This window comes from Furipterus horrens, unplaced genomic scaffold, assembly GCF_987537825.1.
Source record: "Furipterus horrens unplaced genomic scaffold, mFurHor1.1.pri manual_scaffold_8, whole genome shotgun sequence".
In the NCBI taxonomy this organism is placed as follows: domain Eukaryota; kingdom Metazoa; phylum Chordata; class Mammalia; order Chiroptera; family Furipteridae; genus Furipterus; species Furipterus horrens.
In genome coordinates, this window is record NW_028327178.1 from 95,283,191 (window position 1) to 95,302,012 (window position 18,822).

Consider the following 18,822-nt stretch of genomic DNA (forward strand, 5'->3'; position numbering starts at 1 on the left):
TAAATCTCCTGGACTTTCTGTTCCCACAGCAACCATCCCTAACCAGAGGACGTTGTTGTTTCACCTACATCCTGGATTCTGGAGCTGACCAGTAGGGTGACTCAGCCCCTGGGGGTCTGTTCCAGGACCTTAAATATCCCCCTACCGCTTCCCTTGCTGCTGTTATCTGCTCAGACTCAGACCGCCTGCCTGAACATCCTTCAATAAAGGCTTTGAACTGTTCCCTTCTTCCCTTTACAAACCTGGCAATGGGCTGTGTTGGAAGGCAACACTTCCAATCTGATCTTGTTTCTAGGCTAGTTCCAAATCTGGCCTAGAAGTGTTCGTAAAGATTCTTGAGAACGTTTTGGGGTCTCATCTTCTGCTGAGGATGTTTATTCACAGTCATTTTTTATAATTAACTTGCTTTTATTTCTCAAACTTAAGTGTTCTAGAACTGGGAGGGTAGAGTCAGGCAGCTCCTCTAATTCTTGCTATCCCCCTAGCTAGTGGAAAGAGGAAATGGGGTAGGGGAGAGTGTGCCCAATCTTTTTAGAACTAAAACCTGGGGGCTGGGGTGTCCACATCATCTCCACTCCCATGCCCATTGGCCAGAACACATGATCACACCAAGCGAAATGACCACGAGGGGAAGTTATGTCGCTAAAGGGAAGCGAATATACAAGTTGAGAAATAGCAGTATTTTTCTTTGTGTTTGAGTTCTCCAGTTAGAGGGCAGTCTTTGGGAGTTCATAAATATATAAAACTATATGAAAATTTTATACTGTATTATAAAATATAACGTCGTCGTCGGCAGCCGTCCGTCTCGAGAGACGATGGTGTAGCTTCTTAAGAGTCTATCTGCACCGCCGAGAATGGTTGTGCAGTCCGACTCGGGAGTGACACGGTATCTGTCTCCTCCCGTGTTGAATCGACATCTTGCGATGACGCTGAAGCTACAGAGCCTGGGCAGGGTAATATGGAGGGTCTGCTGTTGCCCATGCAGTAGACCCCCCCTCTCTTCGCAGCTGAAGGGTCCAAGGGAAAGACGGAGTCAATACAGCTTGGCTTCAGGTGCGCCGCAGGAGTTGCCGGTGTTGACTACAACGTCAAACCGCCTTAGGGACTCCGGCTCCGGATTTTCTGTCGGGGTTTACTCCCTTAGCCTTTCCCCTGAAGAGGTATGCCGCAAGGCAGCGGAGGTTTTTTGGAGTCAGAGTTTTCCTTCTCTGATGTACCCTGACTGGAAGATCGAACCAGCGACACTTAGCTCGCAGGCCGACGCTCAATCCACTGAGCTAAACCAGCCAGGGCTTGCATAAAAATGCACAAATCATAAATGGACAGCTTGATGAATTTTCACAAAGTGGACACGCCTGCGTAGCGAGCGCTCTAGTCAAGAAGTTTAACAGTCAGTAACCCAGAGTTTGCGGTTCCTTCACTGAGAGACTAACGCTGACAGAACCACGTGGAGGCGGAGCCAAGGGCGGTTGAAGGTGAGTTACCCCCAATAGGGCGTGGCTAGGCGAAAAGGCGGGGCCCCAGGAGCTTAGCGCCCAGTCCTTGAGGCCTGGAGGGGGCGGGGCTTGATGGCGCTCCCTGCACTGGGGCGGGGCATACTGACCCAGAGTCCCGGCTAGAGCGCAGGGGGCGTGGCCAAGTAGGAAGTTTGTTCAGCAACGGTAGGACTTAATGGTCGGGATGGACCGGCCTTGCGATCCCGAAGGTAGCCTGGGCCACGAGGGGCGAGTCAGGTGAAGAGGGTCGCAGGGCTCAGCGACGAGATGAGGTTTGAAAGCTCTTGAGGGACAGAACCGCACGGCATTACGCACGGGGGCGGAGTTTCGCGCCGACTGGGCGGACGCTGCGGAGGGAGGCGGAGCCAGCGTGCGCGCTGCAAGATGGCGGCGGCCAGTAACGCAGGGCCGGCGGGCAACGTGTTTTCCTTCCGGGATGCCCGCGCCACTCCAGACCCAGTGTTGGAGACCGGCCCGGTGTCACACGGGCCACTGCCGGTGCCCCTGGTGCTGGACAACGGGTCGTTTCAGATCCGCGCCGGCTGGGCGTGCCCTGGACCTGACGCGGGCCCGGAACCGCGGCTACAGTTCCGCGCCTTGTGCGCTCGCGGGCGTGGAGGGGCTCGGGGCGGGGCGGGTCCGCAGGTGGGCAACGCACTAGGCAGCCTGGAGCCGCTGCGCTGGATGCTGCGCTCGCCCTTCGACCGCAACGTGCCAGTCAACCTGGAGCTGCAGGAGCTGCTGTTTGACTACAGCTTCCAGCACTTGGGTGTCTCCTCACAGGTGAAGGATGAGGGAAGGGAGTGGGTTGCGTTTGATGGGGCGGGATGAGGTAGTGCCCTTGCTCACTCTGCCCTCGGACAAATAAGTCATTTAAATAGCTCTTGTTGTTACTTAGTCGTGCATTTAGTCACTCACTCAAAATACTAATAAGCTCCTAACGGGTGTAGCCCTGCGCTAGGCGCTTGGGATACAAAAGCGAACACAGCAACGCCCCTTTTTTCTTGGCGCATACATTCGGTCATATAGCTCGTTTGTTAATAAATTCATTGATTAATACGTATTGAGCACTTAGCTCGGTGTCAAGCACTTTTCTGGGTGTTTGGAATACATCTGTGAATTGAACAGCACCCGTGCTTATGGAGTTAGTATGGATGGGCATTCTAGTTTGAAAAGACAGACAATAGATAGAATTAAGTAGTAGATTCTATGGCATCTTTTCAGAAAGATGGTAAGGATACAATTCAGGCAAAAAGTGATGTTGGAGCCAGGACTTGAAAGGAGGTGATTGAGGGAGCAAGCCATGTGAGTATCTGAGGAACCAGCCAGTGAAAAGGCCCTGAGACAGAAGGATGCCCTCATCCTAACTGCAGGGCGCAGCCCCAGTGAGGCAGGAGGGTGGGAAGTGGAAGAGGAAGTCAGAGTGGTAAGGAGCGGGCAAATCACAGGCGCACTAGGCTTTACTGAGGGACATGAGAAATCATGGTATTGAGCAGAGGAGAGACGAGACTCATGTTCCAAAAGGATCACTATAGCTGCTATATGGAGAATGGGCTAGCATGGGTCATAGGGTAGAAACGGAAGACCAGCTGGGAGGCTGCTGGCAGGGACTCAAGCGAGAGATGATGGTGACTTACACGAAGAAGGTAGCAGGGAAGTGATGCAGCAAGAAGCCGTGGGATTCTGACGATATTTTGAAGATAGAGCCAACATGGTTTGCTGACAGTTTGGAAGAGGCTTGACTTAATAACCTTAAATTGACCCTGTGTTCATGTCTTCTAATACAACTTCCAGTAGGGACAAGTTGAGTATTTTACAGTTGCTCTGATCAGGTTTTTGATTGGAGGCCAAAAGCAAATTCAGCCCTTGCAATAAGGGTTTTGGTTGTTTTTAAGAAGAGTATTCTTGTATCACCCATCTGTTTGTTCTTTTCTTTCAAAGTAGGGCTGCGTTGATCATCCGATAGTTTTGACAGAAGCCGTGTGCAACCCCCTGTATTCGCGACAAATGATGTCCGAGCTTCTATTTGAGTGCTATGGTGTTCCAAAGGTTGCCTACGGAATAGACAGTCTGTTCAGCTTCTACCACAGTAAGCCAAGGAACTTGATTTCCAGTGGGCTCATCATTTCATCTGGATACCAGTGTACACATATTTTACCCATCTTAGAAGGGAGGTGAGTTGCACTTATGGCGTTTGAGTACTCTTTTTAGAAGCATTCAAGAAACATTTATTGGGTGGAATTGAAAGAACCAGTATTGGACCATGCATGAACTGGCCTCTGGGCTTAGGTCTGACCTATCTCACTTTGTGACTGTGGGTCACTTTACCTCCCATCCTTTTGTGACCTGGAGGGAGTTGAGGTGGAGGGTCTCTGAGGTCCAAATCCACAGTTCTAGAGTTTTATAATTCTGATTTATGGCGAGATAGTTAATACAACACCTGCAGATACTAGGGACTCAGTAAAAATGTTTGAATAAATTATTTGAATAAACTTAATTTAGACTGTTCTTGTGTTCAGGAGTGACTTTCTTATCGAGACAGTATTTTTATTTAAAGCTCTTTAATCACCATAGTTTAGACCTTTTTCAGGTACAGTGCCTGGTACCTAACAGGTACTTATTGAAGGTGAGTGTAGTTTCTGTCATATTTAAAATCTGTTCTTATTTTATAGTTGGGCTTTTGTTGTCTGATAAGAGCATTATGCTCTCCTGAGAAGATTTCGCATTGAGTAAAGAGGGTGTATAAGTAGAGAAAAGAGCACTGGCATTGCAATTGAAGGCTTCGTCTGTAGCCCTGCTAAGGAGGAGGCATCTAACCTCTTCACTTAGTTTCTATTATGTAAAATTGGGAAAAAATGATTGCTCAAGGTACCGTGAGGATGAAATGAGATTATGTAGATGATGGCACTTTGTAAAGCAGTCTGAACATTTAAGTCAAAACAAATGCTGTGGAATACATTGAGCCAGCCCTATAGTGGGAATTTCTCTTGAAGTTTTTACAAAAACTTATGAAAAAGTAATTCTTAGACATTAACAAACATCCCTGTACAGTTGTCTACATTATGTAAAAACAATATGCAGAAGTAAAAAATAAGTTATTTTTATCTTGTATTGAGAGAAAATTATTTTACCTGAAGGCTAAGAAATGACAGGATTGGAGCATATCCTGTTCTGTGCTGGCATCTGCCGGTGAGGTGTGATATAGCAGCGACATTTCAATACACAGCGACTTCCTAGTGCGCGGCTGCTCTTTCTCACATTAAGAAAATAAAGTTACTGTGGCTCTCTTCCCCTTCAGTTCATGTGACAGGGACCTGGTACTCAGGAGATTACAGTAAGCCAATATATGTGTGGTTACCTAGTATGTTTGTGTCAGTAGAAGTGAAGTGTCTCGGGAAGGGGTTCTCAGAGTCCGGCCTACACTAGAGTTACCTGGCAAGCTTGCTGAAATGCAGATTCCCAGACCACCCTAAAGCACATGAGTCCTGGGAACTGGCACATTTAACGTTTCCCCCAGTTAATTCTAGGATACTTGGTTCCAGGACCACAGTTTGAAAAATACGTGGCAAACCACATAGGGTCTGACTTCAGAGTTCATGTTCTTCCCATTAAACTGGTTTCCTTCTGCGACTCTTGCCAGAAGTGAGATGGCCACACGTCTTTCTGGGTTTAGACTAGGAATTCTGCATTAGCTAAGAGGTTGGACCAAGGGAACTTTAAGTCCCTCCTAACTGTAAGGTTTTATGTTCTCCCAGCTGGTCTGTTTGTTCCCCCTTCATACTACATTAACTTACCCTTTCTCCATAAAGGTGCTCCATATTCTTGTTCGTGTTGCCGAAAATCAAGTGCGGTTTTCCATTTCTTGGTTGTAGGCTAGATGGTAAAAATTGCAAACGCATCAATCTGGGAGGAAGCCAAGCAGCTGGCTACCTCCAGCGTCTCCTGCAGCTGAAGTATCCTGGGCACCTGGCAGCCATCACACTCAGCCGCATGGAGGAGATCCTGCATGAACACAGCTACGTCGCTGAGGATTACGTGGAAGGTAATGCGGAGGCCGTTTGCTTGCAGCTGCTGGATGTTGTCTGCCTTTGGGGGTGTTCCTCAGATGGTTCCCTTGATGCCTCTTTTGCTCACTTTTCTACTCATTACTTTTTACAGTCCCCTGCCCTTTGGGTATTTACTTTCATAAACTATTTAGTTAACTGATAACTTATGTATGTAGGTTGTTTTCAAAATATTTTTGGCTATTCTAGGTTCCTTTGCCTTTCCATATAAATGTTAGGATCTGCTTGTCCATCCATATTTACAAAAAAGGTTTGTTGGGAATTTGATTGATGAAAGTACATTAAATCTATAATAGGTAAGGTTGGATATAAAACAATAACATTCTAATATAAATCCAGGTATAACATTAAGCTCATTAGGCAGAGTTGACATTTTTTACTATGTTGAATATTCCTATTGATGAGCATAGTATGTCTTTTCATTTATCTAGGTCTTTATGATTTCTTTCATCAGCATTTTGTAGTTTTTAGCATGTAGATTGTACATGTTTTATTAGATTTATGCCTAAGTATTTATTTCTTTTTTTTTTTTTCTTTTAGTTGCTCATTGCTAGTGTATAGAAATTCAGTTAATTTTTCTTGTTGACTTTGCTAAAATTAGTTCTGTTTTTTTGTAGAGCCCTTGGGATTTCTATATGTAGACATGTCATCTGTGAATAGTTTTATTTCTTTCTTTCTGATTTTTTTTTTTTTGCCTTTTTATGTATTTTTCTTGCCTTATTTCACTGGTTAGGACTTTTAGTAGTGTTGCCTTGTTCCCAATTCCTTATCCTGGGGTTTTAGGCGGCAGCATTTAGTCTTTTGCTATTAAGTACATAATGTTAATGTTAATGAGGTTTTTTGCAAATGCCCTTTATCAAGTTAAGGAAGTTTCCTTCTGTTCCTAGTTTTGCTGAACATTTTTATTATGAATGGATTTTGAATTTTGTGTAAAGTTTTTTCTACATCAATTAATATGATCCAATGGTGTTTCTGCTTTGGACTGTTCATTATAATGGTTGCTTTTCAAATATTGAAGTAGTTTTGATTTGGGGGGGAAAAACCCACTTATTCATGTATATATTTTTATATATATTGCTTGATTTTATTTGATAATATTTTGTGGGGTTTTTGTGTTCATGAGGGATATTAATATGTAGGTTTTACTGCCTTTGTCTGATTTGGTATCAGAGTGATGCTGACCTCATCAAATGAGCTGGGAAGTGTCCCTTCTACTTTCTGGAATAAAGGATGAATAATTGATATTATTTTCTTTAAACGTTTGGTGAAATTATGCAGTGGAACCATTTGAGCCTAGGGATTTTTTTTCTGAAGGTTTTTAAACTATGAATTCAATTTCTTTAATAGACATAGGACTGTTGAGGTAATCTCATTAATTTCTTTTATTATTTCCTTCCTTTATTTGCTTTAGGTTTATTTTACTCTTTTTCTTTAGTTTCTTAAGGTAGAAGCTTAGAGTATTATGAGACTATTGTTCTTGTTAATGTAAGCAGTAAATTTCCCCCAGCACTGCTTTGTCTGCGTCCCATAGATTTTTGATATGTTATATTTTCATTTTTATTGAGTTCAGATATTTTCTAATTTCCCTCAAAACTTTGTTGATTTTTTAGAAATGTGTTGCTTTTTTAAAGATTTTCTTGTTGTCTTTCTGTGATTTATTTTTAGTTTAATAAGGTCAAAGAACTTTCTTTGCTATCAGTTAAACTTGTGAAGGTCTGCTTTGCTGAATGTTGCATATACACATGAAGAGATAATATGTATCCGCTGTTAGTGGTGGAGTACTCTGTGATGCCATTTAGGCTCTGTTGATTGATTGTATTGTTCATTTCTTCTCTGTCCCTTTTCATTTTCCATCTGCTAGCCCTCAATTCTTGAGGAAGAGTATTGAAGTCTCTAGGTGTAATTGTGGATTTTCTATTCCTCCTTTCAGTTTTGTCAGTTTTGCTTTCAAGTATCTAAAGCTCTTCTGTTAGGTACCTATTTAGGATTCTTATCTTGGCAAATTAACAATTTACCATTATATAATATGTCTTTTTATTCTTGACAATTTTCTTTGCTTTGAAGTCTACTTGAATGTTAATGTAGGCACTCCAGCTTTCTTATGATTAGTGCTTGTATATTTTTTTTACTCTTTCTGTAATTTGTTCTCTCAGGCTCTATCTGTTGTTCCCATTTCCCTCTGCTGCCTTCTTTTGGGTTGTTAGAATATTAGAAGAATTTTGATAGTACGTTTTATCTGTTGTGCTCTTTTTACTCTATCTTTCTGTAGTTTCTCAGTGATCACTCTAGAGATTATAGTAAACATACTTTACACAGTCTACGCGGAATCGCTGTTTCACCACTTCAGGTGCAGTGTGGAAAAACATTTATCTTTCCTCCTTTATGCTGGAGTTGTCTTATGTAATCATCTGCATACATTGGGAATTCATCAGACAGCATTACGGTTTTTACTTTTAATTGTCAAACATTTTAAACTGAAGAGGAGGTTAGTCTGTTACATTTAACCAGAGTTTCATAATTTCTAATGCTCTCCATTCTGGGTGTTCCAGTTTTCCTTCTGGTATCATTTTTGTCTGAAGACCTTTATTTAGCAATTATTTTAGAACAGATGTGTTGGCATTATGTCCAGGTTTTGTAGCTGGATGTTGTTGATTAGGTGGTTCAGGGATTGGGCGGCATGTGTTTCTTTCATCTTACCCAGACCTGGAACCCTGGTATTCCCTCTCTCATTTCTGTGCGAAGAGTGTTGCTATTTCATAACTTTCAAAGTTATTTCTTTGAAGAATTACAGAAATGGCAGTGCCCTGACTATTACGAAAACAACGTCCACAAGATGCAGCTCCCGTTCTCCAGCAAGCTCCTCGGCAGCACACTGACTGCTGAGGAGAAGCAGGAGCGGCGGCAGCAGCAGCTGCGGCGGCTGCAGGAGCTCAACGCCCGGCGGCGGGAGGAGAAGCTGCAGCTGGATCAGGAGCGCCTGGACCGCCTGCTGTACGTGCAGGTAACAGCCCGACGGGCCCGCGGCCTTGCTCGGCCACGTGCTCCCAGAGAACGCTCCTCCTGTACACTCTTTCTGACCCGTAAAACACATCAGCTCAGTTGCCCTTACGGTCAAGAACGCGTCTAAGATCATCAGTATAGAGGGTAGTTTAGCAGCAAGTATTTCTGAAAGAGCTGTGGACTCCAGCCTTATAATCGCTTTGGTTTTTTAACTTTTTAATTTTTTTTTTTTTATAATTTATTTGCTTGTTTATTTTATTTTTAGAGAGAGGGGAAAGGAGAAAGAGAGGGAGAGAAACATTGCTTTGTGGTTGCCTCTCACTTGCGCCCCCAGCTGGGGACCTGACATGCAACCTAGTCATGTTCCCTGACTGGGAATCGAACCAGTGACACTTGGCTCTCATTAACTTTTTAATTTAAGTGTAGCACACATGATGCAAAGTGCACACATCTGATGTGTGCAGCGTGTGCATTTTCACAACGTGAAACACACAATGTGTCCGCTCTCCAGACCCAGAAAGACAGCATGACTGTCATCCCAGCAGCCTCCCTCCTGCCTACTCATGGTACCCTTCCCACCTCTCCCCAGCTGCCGATAGCGTTTCTGATGTCTGCTACCGTAAGTTAGTTTTGCCTGACTATGTGGTGCGATGGCAGCCTAGAGGCAGCTGGGGGCAGGATAGCTGTGGGAACCTTTCGAGGAGGTGAGATTTTGTGGTGGGCGGGCTGGGGAGCTCTGGGAGCCCCCTGCTGCTGTCGTTCTTCTCTGTTTGGCTTCTGAGCTACTTCTCTTTCCTTGCTGTGTGTGTGATTGCTCTGATGACTGAGGATGAATGGTGTCTGCTCTGGTTTCAGGAACTTCTGGAGGATGGCCAGATGGATCAGTTTCACAAAGCTCTGATAGAGCTGAACATGGACTCCCCAGAAGAGCTGCAGTCCTACATACACAAGCTCAGTTCGGCCGTGGAGCAAGCCAAGCAGAAAATCCTCCAGTCAGAAGTCACCCTCGAGGTGGACGTGGTGGACAACAAGCCGGAGGTACCAAGTGCCAGGGGAGGGAGGGCCTATGGGGCCATTTAGAGAGAACAGCCCTTCCTGAGGGTGGGAGGAGTGTCTTGAGAAGGCTGATGAGAAAGGGGCTGTGACCAGACTTGGGGCAAAGAAAACAATGTAGCGAGTGATGTCCACAGGCACATGGGCGGTGCAGTGATAGCACTGACTTGTACCCCTGAAGTGCTGGCCCAAGCAGTTCCACGCTGTACACCCCCGGCTCCCCAGGGAGGGGAAGGTGTGTGTGTAGAGTAGGAAGAACACTCACACACCAGTTGTGTGGTGCCGTCTAGCACCTGAACCTGCTCCTGTGATGGTTCTCCGGCAGTTAGTCATACAGTCCCCTTAACTTTTGTCATTGATATGGCCAAAAGGGCAGAGGTCAGGGTTGAGATACAGTGCCCTGGGTAATCCAAACCCTCGCTGTGGACCCTGCATGGTAAAGGGGCTGCCTATAGGTCACACCTCGGCCGTAAGTCGCTGGTTGGCTCTCCTGTCTTTGGAACTGGAGAAAAGTGTTAGTAAGTGTTCTTGTTCCTGAATCTGTCATCTCTAGAGTTGTAAAACAGAGGAACTTGTTCATTGCTTTGTGACACTTCTGGGGCAGGATTAGTCAGTCTAGCTTACTGATTTTTTGTTTTTAAGTCAAATTACTTTAAATCTAAAATCTATACTTATAAAGAAACAGCCTTGTGGAAAAATCCAGTTTGATGCTGGGTGCATGTGGTGCTGACCAGGGGCTCCGAAGCTCTCTGGCTCAGCACGAGGCTGGCTTTTCCAGTGACCATCCCGTAGCTGAAGGCTCACTCTCAGTGCCTGCTCTCCCCTCACATGCTCTGCCCTCTCTGATGGGCTGTAGACGTGAGGACAGCCCCTGGTCGCGAGCATGCGTGTTCGACAGAGCAGATCCTGAGTCAGGGGTCCTAGCTACAGCGCACTGGCTCACTGAGATCTCAGGTTGAGGGGACCTTTTCTACCATCATACTCACGCATAGCATGCCAGATCAGCTTTGGTAGAACCAACATGCTTTTTTGAGTTTGCTTCTCCCAGTTGTCATATCTATGTTTCAGTTTGGACTCTTCTTTACTGGGATTCAGAACCAAGTTGTCTCTTTTTTTCTTTTTCTTTTTCTATTGTTGTTCTGTTGTAGTTATTCCATTTTTTCTCTGTTGCTCTCTCCTGTCCCGCTCGAACCAAGTTGTCTTTGCTGTTTATTCACCCATATTTAGTTTTATCATGCTTAGCATGTCACTGGGACATCAGCATCCTTACACTGAGGATGTGAGGGACTGCAGATTTAAAAAGGCAAAAAAAAGAAACCAAACAACTTTGAAGATGTGGTTCCTGAGCAGTTGGGGAACTAATTTTCCCTTTTCTTTGTTCATTTTCTGCATTTGTTAATATACCGTGATTTGACCCCTCATTAATTTATTCAGCAGATACTTGTTAAATCCCTTTGTTTTGTGCTCCGGGGTACATGTTCAAATCTCTCTGGGCTTGGGGAGATTTTGAAATGTCGGACTTTAAAAGATGTCTCTATATACAACAAATTGGATTAATTGATCTGTCCCCAGAGCTTTAATAGTCAGTAAGTATTTATTAAGGGTGATTGTTAGTGACCAGAGACCATTACAGTAATCTCCCTGGGATGAATTTGACTGTTACTGGCTGGCCAGTTCTACCTTTCAGAAAGTATTTGTAGTAGTTTCTAACTATTCATTTAGAATGGAGAGAATAGACTTATGTGTACCGAAGTTTGTATTGAAATGCCATCCAAGCAGTAATGGCTGAATTGGATTAATACAGCTAAATTTTTTCACTTAGTGTTTTCTAAAGTCTATTTTTTCCCTTCAGACCAATCCATTCCAGCCCTTGCTATTCTGCAAGTATTCCGAGGAGTATGTTGTAAAGCAGTAGGCTCTGTTAGCATTCCTAATGAAGTATTTAAACCAGAAGATGCTAATTTTCACAGGTTTAGAGCACCATGATTTGTTGAAAACACAGTAGGCCCAGTATAGAAAGATGCCTTGCCTGACAGCCAAGCTCAGAGCTGACATCTCTGCCTGTTCTTGTGCTTTTCCAGGCAACCAGGGAAATGGGAGGGTGTATTCCAAGTGTTCTCACTCAGAGCTAGGTGTTAGGTGTGGTATGCCAGGAACTAAGGGTATAGAGGAGAGATTAAGATATAGGTCCTGCCCTCATTGGTGCCTTAAAAAAAAAAAAAAAAAAAAAAAAATGGGGCTGTAGAACCATATTTAGAAAGCTGTAGTAGGTTTGTTAGGGGTGGTAAGTCTGTGGGGAATACAAATGGAGTTCTAAGAAAAGATTGGGATGTTTAAGCTGGGCCCTGAAAGATTATTTGATTTCCATAAGTAGCCAAGGAGGGAGGAAGGATATTTGAGATGGAAGAACCGCATGGGCAGGGAGCATGGCTTGTTTGGTGTGTAGAGTGTGGGAGATAAAGTCAGGAGGCGAGGCAGGGGCCAGGCTATAAAGATCTTTTTTTTTTTTTTTTTTTTTTTTTATCATTGTTTTTAGACAGGGTGAGGGCGGGAGAGAGAGAGAAATTGATGTGAAAGAGAAACATCGACTGCTTGCTTCCGGTTGGTACCCGGAGCAGAGATTGAACCAGCTACCTAGGTATGAGGGTGCCCTGACCAGGAATCAACCCACAACCCTTCAGTTACTGGATGATGCTCCAACCAACGGAGCCACACCTGCCAGGGCTAGAAAGGTCCATCAATCAGCTTGGGTATTATCCCTCATATAGACAAAGCCTTCAAAGTATGTTGAACAAGGAAGTAATCTGATGAGATTTTAATTTAGAAAAATAACTGGTGGCAGTTAGGATGATGGATTTAGGGAGAGGCAAGGCTGCAGGTGGGAACAGAGGATAAACATGTGTTGTATAGTTGACCTGAAATTTGTCTTGCGGGGTGGAGGGTGGATGAGGAGACACTTCAAATGTAGGGTGCCAGTTGGAGGCAGAGGTGACAGGAGTGGCAGTGACTGATGATGACAGCATGTGACATGTGCCAGACCTGGTGCTGAGTCCTTCTGCAGCTGTCAGCTTGAGTAAGTACTGTCACCACATTGGTTTTACGAATGAAGCAAGTGAGACGTGGGGGACGAGAATGTTTGCCCAGGTTGCCCGGCTGGAGGTGGTGCAGCTGAGATCCAGACACAGCAGTCTGATTCCAGACTCACTCTGGCCACACTGAGGCGGTGTTGAAAGGCAGTGGTTGGGAGGTATTGCCTTCGACCAGGCTTAGGGAGATAATGAGCTGGGTTTTGAATATCTTATTTTTAAAGTCTTTGTGGAACATCATGATTTACAGAATTTCACCTTAAGGCAGAGCAAAGACTTTGGAGCTAAGAAGTTCTGTTTTAGGCTAAGTGTTCTACCACTTACTAGTGTAATGTGGCCTTAGGTGAGTTATTAAACCTCCTGAGCCTCGGTTTCCTCATCCATATATGATTGTGCAGGTAGCAGGTGACCCTGCTCCTGAATCAGATGCAGTATCGGCAACGATGTTCTTACCTCTTACCTCCTTCACCAAGAACAGGGTCCTTAGATTCTTGCCTCCTACTCCACCTTCTTTCCTCCTTAAATTACCTATTTCTAACCAGTCTCACTCATCCTGTTCTCTAGTCTCAGATGAAGAATATTCCCTTTCCAGGGTTTACCCTCCCCTTAAGTATGGAAGAATCATGTGTATCTATCAGGATTTAGGATACATTGTAACCCATCTATGAGCCACATATGCCACATGACTTTTAGGGACGTGTGTGTCGGGGGAGTGTTGAAGGGCAGCGCCTCATTTAAGGGTGAGTTGAATGCTAGTTTACATCTGTAGTATATGTGGGTAGGTTCTAGGAGTATTTTTAAGTGTTCTGAATTATGTCAGCAATACTTCATAGATTTTGAGAGTAGGAAGGGACTCAGGACCTACGCAGAATGCAGGGGCTTCTCTCAGGCATGCTTGGCTGGTGGTCTTGAGTCTCCTGGAGCCCTCATAGGACCCCATCTGATGAGACAGTCCTTTCTACAGCAGCTGTCACTGTCAGAGCCTTTTCCACGGAATGCTACAGAATATTTCTTCCTACAACTTCTCCCTCTTGAGTCCAGAAGGTCAAACTCATCTGCCTTACATGTGGCAGCACCACAGATGGCTAGTGATGTCACCCAGAACCACCCCCACTCCCACCTAACTTCTTTTGTCCAGGTCAAAGTTAAAACGTGTTCTAAACCCTTTATTGGTAAGGTTACCAGCATGTCAGGCATACCTGGATTCATTGCTGTTGAAGAGGGAAGCCTGTTCTGCAGGACTCCACAGATAGGGAGCATTCTGCCACCACCGTGGGAGCTTTCAGTCACATCATGCGCCCAGTGGACCTGCTGATTTAGGACTCATGGTTTGTTAAGCCCATTAGTAATGGCACCTATATTTATTAATTATGAAGAGATTTATTTAATTTTGCTGGTAGTCTAAGCACTTTGTAAGGCACCAGTGGGCCCATCACAAGGCTTCAGAGAAGGGGTAGGAGTTGAGGCTTATATAAGTAGGTAAGGTAGGGGACTAGCGAAGCCCCTTCCTGGCTTTTCAGTCTTTTAATCCTTGTGTTTATGCCTGTTGTTCTTTCTTTTTTAAAAAACATAGTTTAGAACCTTTTTCATAGTTGTGTGAACTTTTAGGCCTTTGGGGGATTCCACTTCTTTTTTTGTGACGGTGAACTAATAGAACTAAGGCCTCTGAAGTGACAGGATCTGTTCTGTTTTGTTTATTCTATTCTTAGACCCCTGACCTGGAGCCCCTGGAGCCGTCTCTGGAAGATGTAGAAAACATCAATGATTTTGAACCCTTGTTTTCAGAGGAAACACCTGAAGTGGAGAAGCCGGTCCCCACTGTCCAGGTTGGACCCCTACAGCCTAGACCATGCTCCTGCTTGGGAGCGGTGGCATAAAGGACCAGGCTAGTCTAGTCTGCTTCTTTAGGGATATTATTTTTTCAAAATCCCAGTTATAGTTTCTAGAAAAGGGGTGAGTGGGTACCAATACTTAAAACATCCAAAGTCAGGGTTTTTTCCCTCAGTTATTGATTGGCGTTTCAGCACTAAGATCCTTGGCTCTGTAATAGTCTGTCCAGTGGAAACATTTGGGCAAGAAATTGGGGACTTTAAACCTGAAGACTGGCTTTAGTGTTTAATTCAAACTTAAGCCAATGTCTTTTTGCTTGATTCTCATTTGGGTCTACTTTCATGTTGTCATAATGCAACCAGAGTGACTGACCTGCGTCTGAGACACACCTGGGCGAAAGCTGGCTCAGCTGTGCAGGGACCGGGAGTGCTGGGCAGGAGACCTGGTCCTTCAGTCTCTGCTGTCGCTCTTCACAAAGTCTCTTCCCTGTGCTATTTGGGGACCATTTCATGATGCAAATTTGAAGGTGGAAAAAAGGTAGAAAAATTGAATTATCAAATCAGGGGTTGGGGAGAGGTTACTGTGGCATGAATGAAGGACAGAAGCTATAGTGGAATAAACAATGCAGTTTGAGGAAACTGGTAACTGGGATGTTTATCATACAGCCTAAAAATATCTTCTAAACCTTGGGTTTTTAAAGCCCGTGTTTAACTTGGCAGCATATCATCAGCTGTTTGTTGGGACAGAAAGAATTCGAGCTCCAGAAATTATCTTCCAGCCGTCTCTCCTAGGTGAAGAGCAGGCTGGGATAGCAGAGACCCTTCAGTACATTCTGGACAGGTGAGACTGAAACCTCTTTTCCTTCTTTTTTCCCAAACCATTTTCTTGGCTTTGAATGGTAGATTTGATGGTCAGGCATTGGAAATCTCTCTCACTCTCTCCTTCTCATTGATTTGCTGTATTTAGGTAGTGTTTTGTTTGTTAGTTTTTGAAGGTTTTGTTTATTTTTAGAGAGAGGGGAAGGGAAGGAGGGAGAAAGAGAAGGAGAAAAACATCAATGTGTGGTTGCTTCTCACGTGTTCCCAGCCAGGGACTGGGCCTGCAACTCAGTCATGTGCCCTGACTGGGAATTGAACCCGCGACCCTTTGGTTTGCAGACCATCACTCAATCTACTGAGCCACACCAGCCAGGGCTCAGATACAGTATTCCCTCACTTATCGCAGATATTATGTTCTAGACCGCCCCCGTGATAGGTGAAAATCTGCGAAGTAGAAAGCTTACATTTATTTTAGTATTTATATATATTTTAAAGCTTTATAAACCCTTCCCACACACTTAATAAACCCTTCCCAGTCCCTTATTAACCTTTTCCACACTTTTATAAACACTACTTATGTTCTTAAACATATTCTACACTCTTAAACCTACGTAACTTTAACAACATACAAATACAGTACTGCAAAATCCTGCGATATTGTGAAAAATCTGTGATAAATAATATAATATTTTAAAAAATCCCACGATACAGTGAGGCTGCGATAAGTGAACTGCGATATAGAGAGGGACTACTGTAGTGTTCTTTACCTCTCAGCAGGCCTGGCATGTAGCTGGGGCTCTGTAATTTTTTTTCTGAACACAGAAGTGCTCAGAAAATAATTTCTTGATTTGAGGAGCTTTAGGAATTTAAGTTTGAGCAACATGAAAATGTATATGCATTGCCTGTCACATAAACCTTCACATTATTGAAGACTGGTGATTGTAAATCACCCTAAACATTTGCAGAAACTAAGTTTTTCCCTTTCCTTGTGGCATTTCTTTATGAGTTTGCATTTCTGTTGGAGCACAGATCCCCCTCCCATTCATACGGGCATTTCCCTACAGTGTGAGCTTCCATAATTCAGTTGGACGAGTAAGGAACATAACCTTTAGTCCTGTGGCTGCTGGTGGTGAGACGAGACGGAAGCTGGCCCCTAGCAAGGAGGAAAAGCCGTGCAGACGCCTTCAGTGGCTGTAGCCTTGTCTCACGGCGTGGGAGAAGTGGCCAAACATGTCGAAGGCAGAACTTACTAAAAGAGGGAAAAAAGCAGAGATGGAGAAATGGCCCTTCCAAAGGGAGGCTGGACTTGGAGGGATGGAAATGTCCTGCATTGAGAGTGTGGTGATGATGGTTATTGGCGTATGTAAATTTGTCAGACTTTAGCAAAATGTAAATCTAACCTCAATAAGGTCAGTTTCTAAAAACCACGCGTTAGAAAGGCACACCGATCATGCTAAGGAAATGAAGTGAGCATTCAGAGTAAGGTTCTGGCTAGATATTTGGCCTTCTGTAAAGACACAAGTGAAAATTGGAAGTTTTTAAAAAAACTTTTGTGCAGATGTTTTATCCTTCGTACTGAGAGCTTACATTTCCGCATCTACATTCTCTTCTGATATTCAAGTTGAGGGACTATACCGGAAGGAATCGTTCCTCTCCTAGGTACCCAAAGGATGTTCAGGAGATGCTGGTTCAGAACGTTTTCCTCACGGGTGGGAACGTGATGTATCCTGGGATGAAACTTAGAATTGAGAAGGAACTGTTGGCAATGAGACCCTTCCAGTCATCTTTTCAGGTACTGATTGTTCCTATGGCCACCTGTTTTGAAACTAGCATTAATTATTTGTTTTCTGATTGCAGAGGTAAAAAGTGAGCGTACATGGGAAAAATGACTTTATAATTTCATCATCCAGAGATGTCCACGATTAACATTTTTGTAGCTTTCCTTCTGGTCTTTAATCTATGTTTAGTTTTTAAAGCAGAATCAGAACCATGTTTTACAATTTTTTTTAATTGTAAAAAGGAAGACATGCATGGAATAAGATGCAGAGGATACGAAAGGGTGTACATGGAGGATGCTGCTCCCCTCACCTCGCTCCCATGATGAGCAGTGGAGACTGGGCATTCGCAGCATCGTCCTCTGCTCTCATTTCTCCTGAGGCTCATTGGCTGCCGTGGTTAGAGCCGTCCCACACCAGCCTCTGCTTCCTCTGCTCCCCTCTGCTCACAGAGCGGGGATAGGGGCCAGGAAGGCCTTCCTTCCAGGCCAAGTGCCAGCTCTACTTCCTTCTCCATTTGACAGCTTGTGATCAACATCACTGGAGCAGGAGGAGAGGCAACTGATCCCCCTCTGACCCACAGTGGCAGGTCTTGTGTTCATAAGATAGCTCACAACTGCTTATTCTGTGAGGTCGATTTTGCTGGGGTTTGCATTCTTGTGTCTCTGGAGAATGGGGGCATTTGAGCTCAGCTTTGTTTGGAGGGTGCAGATAGTCCTGCACTGTTCTGGAACTCACTGGGACCCTTCTGTGTGTGCATTTCTGGGGGCTGGAGCTGGGCCTGCTGAACATTACTCCTCGAATCCTGATGGGAAACGGCCTCCTAGTGAATGTTCTCTCGGTGTTTCAGGTTCAGCTGGCCTCTAACCCTGTGCTGGATGCCTGGTATGGTGCTCGGGACTGGGCCTTGGACCACCTGGGCGATAATGACTTCTGGGTCACCAGGAAAGAATATGAAGAGAAGGGCGGAGAGTACCTCAAGGAGCACTGCGCCTCTAACACCTACGTCCCCATCCACCTGCCAAAGCAGGCTTCACGCTCCTCGGAAGCCCAGGCGTCAGGCAAAGGCTCGGGAGCCAGCGGAGGGGCTGCCAGCGAGCAGGCGTGACAGAGGGGCCCCTCTCGGATCTGGCCGTGTCGGCCAGCGTGACGGGACAGTGACTGTGCTAGATGTGTCTGGCCCAAGTGTGCTGGTGACTTTGGGCTGCAAGGTGGGTTTCTCCTGCGGAGAACAGTTAAGGGACACTGGGAGTTACCCTGTAAGACTCACCCTTCATACGGGCTTCTGCGGTGAAGACACTTTCAGTGACTTTCCGATGTCTTTGTTGGACCAAGATGAGCTGTGGCATCTTTTTCCTACAGCAGTTAATGCAGACAGAGTGGGGGACAGCAATACCCTTTTTTCTTACTGCATTTTAAAGCCTTTTTTGTTTAAAAAATTTTTTAAAAAAATTTATATTATCAGTGTAGATATTTTGCTACATTTATTCAGAAATTGTGTGACTGTCCAGCAGGTGGAGGTCTTTCACATACATGTGAAAGGGTAATGTTTATGTAATAAGAACAATGCCCCACAAAACCTCATGACTCTTCCTATATGTCCTCTTACAAATGAGGAGAAAGGGCCCCAAGAGGGTTATCGGGTTTGCATGTCAGTCTGTTGGGGGCCTGCTTGGGCCCGCTTCTCAAAGGGCAGAAAC

At 44.7% G+C, this 18,822-nt stretch overlaps 1 protein-coding gene across 1 annotated transcript; it reads left to right on the plus strand.

The window, feature by feature from the left end:
• The first annotated feature begins 1,652 nt into the window (after window positions 1–1,652).
• Window positions 1,653–18,578, plus strand: ACTR5 (actin related protein 5). Its single transcript, XM_090286402.1, has 9 exons — window positions 1,653–2,279; window positions 3,441–3,670; window positions 5,369–5,538; window positions 8,344–8,561; window positions 9,416–9,598; window positions 14,409–14,525; window positions 15,230–15,369; window positions 17,007–17,139; window positions 17,973–18,578. Exons 1-9 carry the CDS (start codon window positions 1,881–1,883, stop codon window positions 18,228–18,230), a joined length of 1,848 nt encoding a protein of 615 aa, XP_090142528.1. The 5' UTR covers window positions 1,653–1,880; the 3' UTR covers window positions 18,231–18,578.
• The last annotated feature ends 244 nt before the right edge of the window (window positions 18,579–18,822 follow it).